The sequence below is a fragment of the Rhipicephalus microplus genome, chromosome 1 (genome assembly GCF_043290135.1).
Source record: "Rhipicephalus microplus isolate Deutch F79 chromosome 1, USDA_Rmic, whole genome shotgun sequence".
Taxonomy (NCBI): domain Eukaryota; kingdom Metazoa; phylum Arthropoda; class Arachnida; order Ixodida; family Ixodidae; genus Rhipicephalus; species Rhipicephalus microplus.
The window spans coordinates 166,569,120-166,583,977 of NC_134700.1; the positions used below are offsets into that span (position 1 = coordinate 166,569,120).

Consider the following 14,858-nt stretch of genomic DNA (forward strand, 5'->3'; position numbering starts at 1 on the left):
AAAACCCCAAAAGTGCCATTTTGGTTTTCATGAACTGCTTTTCCTCGGTCATGTGGTTAGCTCTGAAGGCATTCGACCTGACCCCGAGAAGACAGCAGCTGTAGAAAAGTTTCCTAGACCGACAGATAAAAGGGCTGTGAGACGATTCTTAGGACTTTGTGCCTATTACAGAAGATTCATAAAAGATTTTTCGAAGATTGCGGAGCCACTAACCCGACTGACGAAAGAAGACACGCCTTTCACCTGGACAAGCGAGCAAGAAGAGGCGTTCAATGAGCTACAACAGCGACTCCTACACCACCCCGTCCTGGCACATTTCCATGAAGAAGCCGAAACAGAGATTCGCACGGATGCAAGCAATTTGGGACTAGGCGCCGTCCTTGTGCAGCTGCAAAACGGAGAGGAAAGAGTGGTCGCATATGCTAGTCGCTCTCTTTCGAGAGCTGAAATAAAGTATTCGGCGACGGAAAAAGAATGTCTGGCGGTAATATGGGCCATACAGAAATTCCGACCGTACTTATATGGTAGACCATTCCGAGCAGTGAGCGACCATCACTTGCTGTGCTGGCTCGCAGGCCTAAAGGACCCTTCTGGGCGACTTGCTAGATGGAGCCTCAGGTTGCAAGAATATGACATAACAGTCGTATACAAGTCGGGTCGCAAGCACAGCGATGCTGATTGCCTGTCACATGCACCAATGGAATCTGCACCTGTGGAAGATGGAGACGACTTTCCGTTTCTTGGGGCCGTCAGCACCGCAGACATGACTGAATATTAGCGATCTGACGCGGAGTTGCTTAAACTGATCAAGCACCTGGAAGGGCAACCCGTGCGTGTTCCTCGAGTTTTCGTCCGGGGATTGTCCTCGTACCTGATGAGAAACAATGTTTTATACAAGAGAAACTTCGAGCACAGCAGGGAGAAATTCCTACTCGTCGTTCCTTCGGCCTTGCGACCCGAAATCCTGGAAGCCTGCCACGATGACCCAGCAGCAGGACACCTCGGAGTGAGTAGAACATTGGCTCGCATCCGCACCAAGTACTACTGGCCAAAGTTACTAGATGCTGTACAGCATTATGTAAGGACATGTAGAGATTGCCAGAGACGCAAAACGCCTCCATTGAAACCTGCAGGATTTCTCCAACCAATCGAACCACCCGAATCTTCGTTTGAACAAGTAGGAATGGATCTACTTGGTCCATTTCCTACGTCATCAATGGGCAACCGATGGATAGTAGTGGCGGCAGACTACTTAACCCGGTATGCCGAGACAGCCTCTCTCACCAGGGGCACGGCTATAGAAGTAGCTGAATTTTTCGTCACTAACATTGTACTACGGCATGGTGCCCCAAAGGTGGTTATCATGGATCGAGGAACTGCATTCACAGTTAATCTGACGCAGTCCATTATGAAACTTACCCACACATGTCATAGGAAAACAACGGCTTACCACCCCCAAACGAATGGGCTAACCGAGCGACTCAACAGAACTCTAACCAATATGTTGTCCATTTACGTTGACTTGGAGCGCCGTACGTGGGACAAGATACTGCCGTACGCCACTTTCGCTTACAATACTGCTGTGCAGGAGACTACTAAAGTGACGCCATTCCAGCTAGTCTATGGTCGAGTAGTTACCACACCATTAGATGCAATGCTGCCTGTAGGCGACAATACAGAGCACAAGCCTGATATCAGCGAATTCATTCAGCGAGCCAAAGAAGCACGGCAGTTGGCGTGACATCACATAAAACAACAACGCGTGGATGCAAACCGTTACAACCTTCGTCGGAGAAGAGTCGACTACGCACCAGGTGACCTAGTTTGGATTTGGACTCCCGTGCGGACGCCTGGCCTTTCCGAAAAGCTTATGCGCCGCTATTTTGGCCCTTACCGAGTCCTTTGTCGCGTCAGCTCCTTGAACTACGAGGTGTCACCGGAAGGACAAGTGAGCTCATCAAGATGCCGAAGGAGCACAGAAATCGTGCATGTAGTCAGAATGAAGCCATACTATGACAGGCAATGAACATCGAACTATACACACCCGATTATGTGGAATACGTATTTCTCCAATGGAAACCACGCATTCAGACCATCTCAGCAACACTGCTTTTACGCATTGGGACGATGTGTTTTTGGAAGAGGGATAATGACGCAAGGCAAACACAGTATTCAAACTACGCGCGCTAGTTCGTGCGCCCCCCCAAGAGATCAGCGGCTTGATGATGAAACAAGAAAAGGCCGTGACGGCGCGCGCCTCCTCAGTACGGGATTTTGATGAAAAAGAAGTGGGGCACCGCTCGAGGGTTTCTCGGAGATTGATCCCCTTTTGCTGATCGCCTGTTAGAGACGCCGCTACATTTTCCTTTACTTTTCGGGCACAAGTTCGCCCCAATAAACAGTTATTCGTACACCATTTGGATTGTACGTAACAATATGTGCTCTGCCTTCTCAATAAAAAAAAACAGTTGATATTTAGCATTTTGTCCTGTGCGTTTCACTGTCCCATAGTTTGTACTGTTCTGCAGTAATGTTCACAAACCAACTAGCTCGCCTAACAATCGTTGTGCATTTCCTTTATTGCGTTATAATAAAAAAATTGTAACATTTCATTAAAAAAAAAAGTGTGCATTGTTGTACGTATTTCTTTTACAAAAGTAAGCATTATCATGTGTTTTATATTACTGTTCTACTTTATCTAATGCCTCTATTGGACCCTTGTAAAGTGAAATAAAAATGTGAACTCTGACAAAGTGATCCGTGCTCTTGTTATACACTCAAACCTTGATATAACAAAATATTGGTTATAACGCAGTAAATTAAGAAAAGTCTTGCAATAATTATAGTGTTAGAAATATATGTTTATAACAAAATTTTCCGATACAACGAACCTAGTTTGCTATAAGATGTGACTTTCCTATAATGAGGCTTGAGTGTAACGTCTTCATAACATTTCTCTCGCAGGCTCCGGAGGTGACAGTTGCTGGGGTGCATCCTTGCTGTCGGCGGCCACACGCAGTGGCTCTCCTCTGTCGTCGTTTGCACCTAGACGGCTGCTATCGTCGCCCGCCGCCGGAGACCTGTCGAGCGAAGAGGAGGAAGAATGCCTGGCCCACCTTGCCTCAGAGCTCGGAGGAACGGGAGGTACCTCTTCGACCGGGAGGAGCCGCCTCAAAGAGCACCGGCGCCACCGTCTGGCATTCTCTCTCCACTCCAGCTCGGAGGACTCCCTGAGCGACCAGGGTGCCTCCAGCCTCCGGTCGCACTCTCTCGCGGGAAATGCCACTTCAGGGTGAGCCAGAGCTGTCCTTTCGCGGGCACGCTTCTTTGACTACACCGTCCAGAGTTCATCGAATATCTGTCAAATATTGTTGAATAAAACTGTATGCCTGCCAGAATAGAAAAATGTTATAATGATAATAATAATGATAAGTATTATTGAGCTACTGCATCTAGGAACAGTATTCTACTGTAAAATCTCTAGCCAGCACCTGCCTCCCATTTCTGCCAAACTTGAAATGTGTGCCCCCTTCTCTCTTCCCCCTTTTTCACTATTTCTTTTAACATTTCTTTAGAAGTGCGGGTGTGCATTTCTTATTCTTAGCGACTCTTCTACCACCATCTTGAAAATTGATCTGTGACTGAGGAAGGATTTTACTTGAAGAAATTAAACGTTTGAGCAGCTATCTCTCATGTGGAACCCTGCATGGGCTAGATTCACGGATGGCACTATCTAAACATGTGCAGAGAACTTGTGTGTCTACTTTCTTTTGTTTCTTAGTTATATTGTTTTCTGCCCTTTTAAGTGTGCCATGTAGCACATATTGAACATGGCCCAAGAACACTGCCATTCAGCAGTCAAGGCTGCTGCGAATATGTGAGCCAAATAATATAGGGTTGCATGTAGCAAGGAATTTATAAGTACATTTCAAAGACAGTTCGAAATTGATCGGCTTATCTTGTAGGGCTTCGCTATATTAGTGAGAGGAAGGATACGACCAAACAGCTATTCCTGGAACTATCGTAAACTCATACCAAATCATTGAGGTCGTGGGATTCCCTTGACTTTTCAGACTCGCGGATAGCCGTTCACGGCACGAAGACGAGCGGCACCGGCGAAACAGCACGCCGACTCGTCGCCGGGATCCGAAAAAATACCGGCACTCGATGAGTGACAGCGGCTTTGCGTCCTCTGACACATCCAGGCAAGTGCTGCGCGTTGAAAAGTGCCACGTCAAACTCAAGAGTGGTGGCGACCTGCCGGCCGACCGCACCGAGCTCGACATTGGTTTGGGCCCCAGCTTAAGCTCTGGCTTGAGCTCTGGCTTGAACAGACTCAGTTTCAGCCTGGAGACTGACGGCTTCCGACTTGGAGGCCGGGAGCGAAGGCTGGGGGGACTGCTTGACCGCGTAGCTGGCAACATTGGCTGGCGTCGCATGGGCTACGATGGTTCCATGTGAACTGTAGTCTGTTGTAGTGTTTCAGCATGCACCTAGTTTCTTATGTGACAGGTGGAAAAGGGGAAAAAAAAGAAACAAAAGAAGTACCTCTGCTAAGTATTTTCGTCAATCATTGCTAGTCTTTCACTTGCTGAGCAATATTTGTAATGTCTTGTATTGCCGCGCTCAATTTCGAAATATTTTGCTTGGCCTTTTGCCAGCAGTAGGGCACCCATTGTTTGGGAATGCATTGCAGTTTGCTCTTGCAACTGTGCTGTTGTTGCCGCTGAGCTTCCAACCCTCGTTTGCTGTATACAAATGTTTCTTTGCATCTTAGTACTAACTTCAGACCTCAAGTTTTTATCTTCATGTTGTACGGGCAATATTAGCGGCGAGTGAATGTAAAGCTTAGAAAGGCCCGCGTGTACATTTAATGTTATGGGGCCTTGCAGACGTAGCTTAACTGCTTTCCTGGTGTCACTATGCTAGAGAATTGGTGCTTAAAGTGAAGTGCTTTAAGTAACGAAAGTTAGCTTCAGTTTTTCGTGTGACCACCTCACGAAACTGCTGTGCCCTTAAATAGTAATACGAGATACTGCCTGCTTTTTGCAGGCATGACTGTGCCTTCTAATTTAAGTGCACCAGCGAATTTTTTTTACTAAGAAAAAAAAAAAAGATGTCATTGCTAATTTTTATTTCAACTTGCTATGCCATACGGTGTGTACATGTATGCTTGGAACTTACTTAAGTTATCAGTTGCTTTTTATTAATTCAGAGCATTTCCCATAAGCATTAAAAGAAATATCAAACAAGACTGGCATCAAAATGTACCAAAAAAGCATTTGGCATGCCATAAGGAAGCTCTTGAAGAGTGTGGACTAATAGAAATAGAGAAGCCTATTGTTTAGTGCCTCTATCAGTGGAGTTACTGGTTCATTAAATTATTCATTACAGTGTACTTTTTGTAACTATGGCACTCATATACGGTAGAGCGTTGTTAGCCTAACATGCAGAATAAGCTGTGATTGCACTCTTGTCATATGCTGCAGGAACGAAGTTGCAGTCGTTTAGCAGTTTTTGTTTCTGAACCATGTTATATAGTATTGATAAGTATTTTAGTTCATAGTCGTTATGTCCTGATCTGTATCATAGAGATAAAGAAAAACGGATGTGCGAATTCTGTGAATGTACACAGTCATGGTATTATTTTTTATTGCAAGAAAACTCGTTCAAGCTAATTAACACAGACGTTAGACATATTCCTAGTCAAGGTAGTAGCCTTTGTTCAACCATGAGAAAACCTCTTGTGTCACTACTTCTAATGCTTATAGTCAACATGTCATGGATTGTCATTGTTAAATTTCAGTACGAATGGAGAAGTACCTGCGATCACTGCAGAATTTCGCTGTGGTCTTTAGTATGGTAATTAGGAGAAAAGAAAATGGGTTGTGAGATGTAAGTCAGCTCACAATATGTTGAGATCCCGCTACTGTATCAGTGTTTATGCTTGATACAGGAGCCATCTGCACATTAGGACTTGAGATGCCCTTAAAAACACCCTGCTACACTTCTTGAGCATGGTCGGAAAAGGCTGCCAATGTGCTGTCAAGGGTCCCGAGAACACACGAGCCAGGAATTGTGGTGCAGCATGTGGCCTAGAATTCAAAATTAATTTTCAAAGTCAGCTAGAAATCGCTCCCTCCTCTCTGTACAAATTATGCAATATAGTTCTGCGCCATATACTACTCACATCTGTAGCGGTGGCTGATTTGAGCATCGTGAGTTGCTTAGTTGCCGTGCGCTCTTGATACAATGAACGTAAGCTGCATGTTCAAAGAAATACAACAAAAGAAAGTTCTGAAGTTCATGACACACGCTGATGAAGGGGCACCTCTTGTTCCCTTGTAGTTCCTGCGTAGCTTTCAGGAAAGTTTGTGGAAAATACATGCAGCTCTGCTTGTACATGACCCATTCTAAAAATTTTGCGGCATGTAATTCGTGAAGCATCATGGGCTGATAGTCAGACATTTTTATTAGAATTTGGAAAAGTGTTGCAGGGCCCTTTTGGAACCAGCCCTGTTGTCTCATAATATCTGAACAGCTCTTGAAACAGTGTGACAGTTCACACGCCTTTATCTGGTTCCTTGTCATAGTGCTAATAGAAGAAAAATAGTAGTGTGAAGAAGAGAGCAGCCAAGTGTAGGCGATATTCTAGAAAAGATAAGAAGAAAAGAAATGGAATTGAGGGAGGTTGCATGGTGCGATAAGTGGTGTTCTGTAGAGTAACAGAACTTGGGGCTTGTGGTGTGGGAGATTCAGTCAGGTGTGGTAGAAGAGTAGGTGTTGTGAGTTGGGATGTTCAGAAACTAGCAGATATAACGTATAGATACTGTTGATGCAGTTGAAGCTGGATATAGCGAATTGTTCTCTATATCAAACTCTCATTCATATCCACATTCAATATAATGAAAACTGTGTAGCACTGTAACCACACATATGTATTTCACCTCAAAGAAATGTGATCATATCTGCCATAGGATGTCTTCATAATGACAAAATAGCGCTTTTTTTGCCAATGGGAAGCATCGAATGTGAAGTGCAGTGCAATTTTTGGAGGAAAATGAGCAAAGTGCACATGCCGATTGCCCACACAGCTGGGACTCTACTTGCACTACATAATGATAAATTTGCTTTTCTAAGCTTTACCACTACATATAAATGTAATGTGGTGAAGAGTACTAAGAGCGAAGAGAACTGCTATGTGCACTGAAACCCGTGTCCGTTCATTATCAGAAAGATGCAGCTTTAAGAACATTTTCTCATCTTGTACATGCATTCCAAAAGAAGGTGTGGCTAAGATATGGACAATGAGTTGACTTTTATGGCTTTGTCATGGTCTTCAAGAAACAAATTGGCCAATTATTGCTTTTAAATATATCTCGGAACTGTCCAAAACATGCTTAGTTTCTCTATAAGCTTCAGATAGGCATATACCACACTTCACATTATCAATGCGTTCAACTATTTCAAAATGCCCTTTCAGTTCAATATAACCAGTCTCAATTGTATATGGCAAAGTAGAGCATTGATGTAGAGCGGCTGGTACATATTGATGTCAAAAGAGTATGAGAGGGCCGGACATCTCGTCTTTTATCTTTTGAGTTTCAATCCCAACAGTGGTAAGGGGAAAGTGTTCTTCGCATGCAGCACCTAAATTGAAGAAATGAAAGAGGATTACTCTGACAGTGATTTAGTTCTTAGTGACTCAGTGCAATTGTGTGAAATTGAGATCATAATAGCATGGTGATGATGATGATGTTTATTTTGGTCCGGTGAAGACACAGAGGAGACACCGTGCCACCCGGCGAATCCCACGTAGGGATTGTCAAGCCCAGCTTGGCGGGCCCGTTCATGGGCACTTGGAGAGTCAGGTTTTAATCGTTGAACGAAATTCTCATGTTTCCTTTGAATGAAGTCTACGGTGTTGGTTGAGAAGTTTTTAACCTGTGAATTGGTTTTATTGGTGAGTACTGCTATGTACTATGCGAGGCATTATGCATAATGTATTGTATCTTTTTTTCATTGTGCCATAAAAGAAGATCTTCACTTTCCTGTGCTGATAATTTTCTTTCTTTTGGGTACGAATCAATAACTCGCTTGCAACAAAAAGCAGCCTAAGCTTTGGAATGAAGTTCCAATAGTATCAAGGGATATGTACTTTGCGTGATGATCACTGAGAGAGTTACTTTCTTTGTTTAGTTCTGCTGAACTGTTTATTACTGCCAAGAAAGAAGAGGGTTTTAAATAGCTACAGTATCCATTTGATTGTAAGTCATATTTAGCAGGGTCGTAAAGCTGAGCACTCTTTTGATCAGTCGCCTTTTCAATTAATCAGCTGTGACAAGTTCTTGCGCAAAACATAGTTGCATTGTTCTACTGCTCACGAACCTGGTTACACAAGCTCTGCAGTAGTAGCGCCGCATGATACCTTCTCTAGCGTGCATACTATACTACTCAGTGTTCAGAAGCACATTCTTCTTCAGACGTGAAGTGTCAGTTCCTGTGAAAATAACTTCAATAAGAATTGCTCAACTAGCTGAACAAGTGGTTACTTTGTTACTTTGCTACTCTCTCGGCCACAAGTAGAAATGTTATGCAGGGGTATCTCGCGTGTAGCCTAACATCTTCTCACAAACTGTCAGCAGACGTTTCCAAGTTATGCCAGCTAGCATGCCAACCCTTTCCCTCCTTTTCTGTACAATCCTCGGGCAGTTCTCATTTATGCCTTCTCATACTCCCTACATGAGAATGCGCTCTGTAAGGGTTTGGGCGCCGTTCATGCAACCCGAAACCCAACTCATCTGTAATACTAAACTGGTGTTTCCCGAACTCTGTATAGTATCCATGCAATTTATATCCACTCATAGACATGATCTGTATAGATTGAGAAAAAAAAGAAAAGCAAGCTTCTTCGAAGATTTAACTTTGCAATCTGCCTGTAGGTCGAAAGATTAACAGGCAAGGAACTAAATATATAATGAACTTAGGTATAGTAAAACATTTTTATAGAAGACCCTTGCCACTTGATCTGTTTCTCTTGTTTAATCGGCAAACTTGTACAGCATTCTTGAAACAAAGCTTTCTCATATCAGGTACTACTATTCTCGTCGCATTATATGTTACCTGATGTAGTGCATTAGCAGCTATTGTGTTGCACTGCTAAACTCAAGTACACAGGAGTATTTCTGACTACGGCGGCTGTATTTTGATGGCAGTGAAATACAAAAGTGCTCAGATTGGGCACATGCCGAAGGACCTCAGGTGATCAAAACATTAGTCCAGATTTCCCTACCATGGCATGACTCGTAATCATATCATCGCTTTGGTAAGTAATACCTGAGAATTATATCTTTTTTTAAATTTAAGCGCATCAACGACTTCTACATGATAAGCTTACATTTATATTCATCAGCTTCATTTCACATTGCTTAGTGTCGTTTTGGCTGCTATACTTCGATTAAAGTTTTTGCCACCTCTAATGACCAGACCCACAGTGGTGTAGAAATACACAGTTTAGCAATTGAGCTTTCTGGTGGTCATATTATAGCATGACAGCATCAAGGAGCCTACGTTGTAGAAAATCCGGCGTCAGCGACAGTGTCAACAGCATTGGCCGTGAGCAAAAAATCTCATTGAGTGTAAAGAATAGAAATGGGTCAAAGAATGCTCGGACTGATGCCAAATTTTGTAGGGCAGCTCATGCAAACAAAGCAATGTAGTTGAAGTTAAAAGAAAATTAAGTAAATTGGTTTCGGTATTTTAATTAAACCCAGGCCCAGCAGTTCAAGCTGAATAAGAAAGTACCTTGTGAGTGAGCATGCTCTTCAGTGCCTTTGGCCCCAGCACTGCTGTTGTCGCTACACCTTCCGCCCTCTGCGAACAGTGGAAACTGAGCTTACGTACACGATGGTGATATGGCGCCACTCTTCCACAGGCCGCGAAAAAGGGGCCCAGTAACATTACTGCATTGCACTCTCAAAGGGAAAGCTTGGGCATATACTAGTTCATGTTTTTTGTGTGTGTGTGTTTTGGTCTTCTAGAATGGTTGATGCATTTGCAGTGAGAGGAATGGGGGAAAAAAGGAACTGCTAATGGGAATTGAGTTGAAAGAAGTGCTGCAAAAGGCATTACATAACTTATCCGCTTATCAGACTGAGGTTTATAGAAAGTTGGGGACTTTCTGTGTGCCACCAGCAATAGTTGAACGAGGAATGGCAAATGAGTCAATGGTTTAGCAAGGGGACTTCAATAGAATGATATTGAGTAGAGTGATCAATTATTTCAAATAAGTGCACGAGATTTATGTTGATGCTATTCAATCTTAGCTGAACACTCAAACTGATAAACATGCACTGTGGTATTTTAATCACTGTGATGCTGTATTTTCTTGAATATGATACAGGGAGTTACTTTCATTGGCCAAGGAAATGATTGCAATATAAAGCATAGTCATAGGCTTTCAGTAGGACATTATAGTGCATTGTAATGTGTGACTGGCTGTGGAGCTGCACACTGACGTATTACAGCATTCCCAGTAGCTGAGGTCACACAGGCATGTTTTCAAACAGTGAGTCCTTGTCTCATGACCCTTATGCACGGTCACCCTCTATGACTTCATTGGGAACATATGTTGTGCTTTTAATGCATCACTGTTTGTATTCTGCCCACAACATTGAGATGTGTGCTTTTTCAAAAACTTTATCATTAAGTAGCATAGCTTGCTGCATTTTGAAGCGTGAAGTATTGTGAGTTTCTCTTTCAGCGGGAAATTTGTTTCATGAGAGCATCATTTTCGTATGTACTGCGCACCGCGCTGCAGTAAACTGTTAATGTCGTGGTGCTTTATTACATGTGGTGCTTTATTCACGCGAATGAGTTAACCCTCATCTCTCCTTTTGTCACACTGCATAATAGTAGTACCAAGTGTGCTTACCTTGCAAATCAGCTCTTGCCACTAGCCTCCAGGGCAGTTTATGTCCAAGGCACGACTGCTCCAATGCGATGCCTTAAGATTCGGCAAGTGTACAGAGCAAAAGGTGATTAAGCATTGATGATATGCCACATAGCAACATGCAACAATTGTGCTGCATCCAGTAACATGCAGTTCCACAACGTCGCTGATTGTGGAATTTCCGTTGACGAAAACATGTGCGTATCATATTGAATACTCGTGAATGTCTTTGCTGCCGAATGTTTTGCCTTATGTGCATGCCTATCGAGTCGTTTGCTGCCTATCATAGGAAAATATTCAGGAAAGCTGGATGATTAGTCATGCTGCAGTCTTCCAGCACTAAAAAGTAGAGATTCAGGAAGAAGACATAGGATGATGCATGATGCACATTTTCTGTGTTTCTATTCTTTTGTCGTGTTCCTGCCCATAAGTGCTGGAAACTTTTTCAAAAACTGTACTAGTGGTACATATTTCTTGCTGTTTCAATGGCCTTGAAATACCTCCTTTCATTTATTTAAGTCTCATTCATTACTAATGCCACGCATTTGCATATGTAAGCTACTTTTCGATTACGCTGTGTCAGCATACGACAGCACTAAAAAAAACAGTTTGTCTAATAAGAACCATTATGTTCTTTGCAGCTCAATGGTTTCAATAGTCCCAAAGCTTGGTAACTTGGGTACTGCTAATGTGTTTGTGTGAAAAATTTGAATATTTCTTCATATATACATTACAAGTACTTCTAATAGCATCCCCTGTACTTTCCCCGGTATTATTGTCTGTTAGTTTTCAATACTGTGTCTAACAAACAAAAGGAGCCCATAAATTTACACTTTTGTTGATTTAATTATACATACTTAATTGGTGTCTTCTTTGACATTTGGTGAAAGCCTTCTCTTTGCTACATGGCAATGCTATCCGTCCAAACAGTCATGAAAACCATGTCAAAACTGCAGCTATTTTTGCGAATGCTGCACATTTTTTGCCTTGTCTGCACAGGGAAGGGATGCCAAATTTTTTGGTTAGTGATCATGGGGCATAACGTTCCTTAAGTTTGCCCCCCCTTTTCTTTTAAATATAGATATAGTATGTTTATATGTAAGGTTTGCCTTTTCCTTGGAGGTATATCTTTTCTCAATGAACTTGGAAAGGTTTGTTTTCTTTTTTAAGTACAAGTTCCCCAGAGAGCTAGTTGGTGGTCAGCGAAAACTTACAGATCTTTACAAGTGGGGCCATTTTATGAAGAGGATTGGTTTAATGAAATATGAAGTTTTGCCAGACTCTATCACTAAACTACAATTTCGGTAGTATCAATGTCATTATATCAGTGCCATTATGATCAGGTATTTTTGATGTCATAAACATTGACAAAGTGTTCACATTGCATCAAATCAAAGGAAACTAAACCAACTTGAACAGTTCTTATGTTTTTAATAAATTCTTCAGAAAAATATTTTAACTATGATCATCTTTAGGAAAATCAGCCCATGTTGAGTCTAGAGGTCCACTTCGAGAATAGTGGCCAACTGAGCTATAGAAGGTGTTTATTTTTGCATGAAGAGTGTATAGAAACAACAACAACAAAAAAAACAAGACAGTAACTGCTTCATGTTGAGTCACTTCCAGCACAAGATAAAAGTTCTTTCATATTATACAAAGCAGAAGCAATATACAATCTGCAAGTAGAACAATACATATGCACATGACCATACACATATATTTTGTCTGCTTGCATTACCTTTATAACTATAATAATGGTTAACTTTTCATTTTTTTTTGGTTCATGAGCCAAGCCAGAATTGGGACCCGCTTCTATAACTGTAATAATGGTTAACTTTGCTTTTTTTGGGTTCATGAGCTAAGCCAAAATTGGAACCCATGCCCTTATTATTGCTTGTGAATTTATATTTACTAATTGGTGACAGAAATACTAACCAATGCCTATTACCTCTGCAGTGAGCGTATTGGCATCCTAATGAGGCAGTTGTTATTTCAAGCAGTCTCATAATATGCCTATGTTCTGTGGTTTAGGTGCATGCTAAATCACACAAGGTGGTCATAATTAATCTGGTGTTGCAACGAACCGTTTCTTGCCCACTTCAGTTTGCTTTAATAGTCATGCCATGTCACGCAGAAAACCTGAAGTCAACTTTTAGTGGTAAGCTGTGACATTACGTCAATACTGCAAACTGGTGCGTTCAATGAGACATTTTAGTTCTTCTCAAGAAAGGTGAGAAACTTCGAATAATTTAAATCAAGTTCTTGCTGCAAGGAACTTATGACTTTTCTTGTTAATTATTATTGTGACTTAATGAGTGAAATTTGAGTTGTCCTAGATTTTGTATGTTTCATTTTTCTTTTTTAAAAGCTGGAGCTGTGTGCATACATCCAGGCAAAAGTTACAGTTACCTATTTGATTTGGAACCAGGTTGATATAGTCATGACAGTTGTAAAAAAGTTTGAGGCCACCAACTAGCACTCATTGTGTTCAGCACAAAACTTGTGCTCTTTTATTTCTTCCATATTATTTAAGTTTTGAGGAATTCGTGACTGTTGTGCATTTTAGAGCCAGTGTTTTTGTGCTTTTCTTGTATTGTTCCGCACAGCAGCGCTCAATGTGTTCAGATATCGCTGCACAGCCTTGTAATTTGCTTGACATTTTTTCTTGTATGCATGTTAAACTCTTCATTACAGTGCCATAGATATTGAAATAAGTACTCGTGGTCTTCTTTGAATGAGCTGTGTCATATTGCGGTTTGAAAAAGATGTGTAACTATGACGTTTTGAGGTTTTGTACAGTGGCATATATTGTGGGCATCAGAAAGTTCAGCTTACTTTGTTTATGTTTATTTATTTACACCGGCGGCCCGTTTTGTTTGTTGCTTTGTTTTTGTTTTTGGTGATATTGGAGGGGGGGGGGGGGGGAGTTGACTGAGGTGAGAGTGGGGTGCGATGTTACAATGGGTACCACCTGTAAATATAAGTTCTGTATTGGTTTCTTGCTGCAGTGATGGTAGTTTGGCTTTGTTTTTAGAGATTTATTTCTTCGATGCGCTTTCTGAGGCAATAAAGTATACATGTTCCTCCCTCTTTTTTGTCTGTGTTGCTCTTTTTGTTGTCAAAAAGCTGAACCAGCGGTTGTGATGGTGGTAACAACACAGGAGGTGCATGAAGCAGTTTTAGTGAAGGATTCGTAGCGTTCGCATTATCTGGGCACGTGCGTTATTTCGTGCGTTAGCAAGAGGTTATCGCATGACGCATGCACAGTGGTAACAAACGCTGATGCAAAGCTTTCAGTACTCTATTGTAAATCTGCTGACTGGTGAATAACAGTAGCACAGCTTGAGCAACAAGCTTGCATAATACGCTCTCTCTCACAAGACATGGAATGTTCTCTATTTCTTTTTCCACGATTATGCTTGCCGCGCCAAGTTATTAACAGTAGCGCCATTTTAGAAACCGAAACCGAAATCGCTAGAAGAATTAGAAGTATTTAGAAGCTGTATTAGTTCACTTGCGTAGATTCCACACTTCCATCCCGATTTAGTTAGCGCTTCGGCAACGCCATTTTCATGAATTGTTTTGCTAAACGCGACACTCGTGCAAAAATTGGCCAGTAGCGGAAGCCAGTTGACAATGGCGTCGGACGCGACAAGGGCCATGTGATGTCGTTCCGTCGTCTGCATAAGCATCGAAAATAGCCATTAAACCGCGTTCTCCGAAACCACCGACACCCGCTGCGCTGTCGCATCTCTCTTTGGGACTTTTTCCAGAAAACGGCTTCAAGTGGTGGGGCCTAGAATAGCGAGGTGAGAGCCCACTTTCTCACCTTTTTTGCACCGCGATCCTGCTCGTGCGAACGTCATCGCTCATCCAGTCGACCGACTTTCGAGGGCCGACAGAGAAT

The 14,858-nt window shown here is 42.2% G+C and overlaps 2 protein-coding genes across 5 annotated transcripts in view; both read left to right on the top strand.

Moving 5' to 3' along the window:
* LOC119178596 (mitogen-activated protein kinase kinase kinase 20) overlaps positions 1-14,041 on the top strand; it is a 45,723-nt gene extending 31,682 nt beyond the window's left edge. For all 4 annotated transcript variants that reach the window (XM_037429809.2, XM_037429807.2, XM_037429808.2 and 1 more), the window contains exons 20-21: positions 2,965-3,292; positions 4,074-14,041. In XM_037429809.2, the coding sequence (XP_037285706.2) occupies positions 2,965-3,292; positions 4,074-4,461 (716 nt within the window). In that variant the 3' untranslated portion in view covers positions 4,462-14,041. The remainder of the gene's footprint in view (positions 1-2,964; positions 3,293-4,073) is intronic.
* Positions 14,042-14,506: 465 nt separating this feature from the next.
* Positions 14,507-14,858, top strand: part of LOC119178275 (carcinine transporter) — a 41,714-nt gene continuing 41,362 nt past the window's right edge. The window contains exon 1 of the mRNA XM_037429470.2: positions 14,507-14,760. The gene's annotated coding sequence lies outside the window, so the exon portion shown is untranslated. The remainder of the gene's footprint in view (positions 14,761-14,858) is intronic.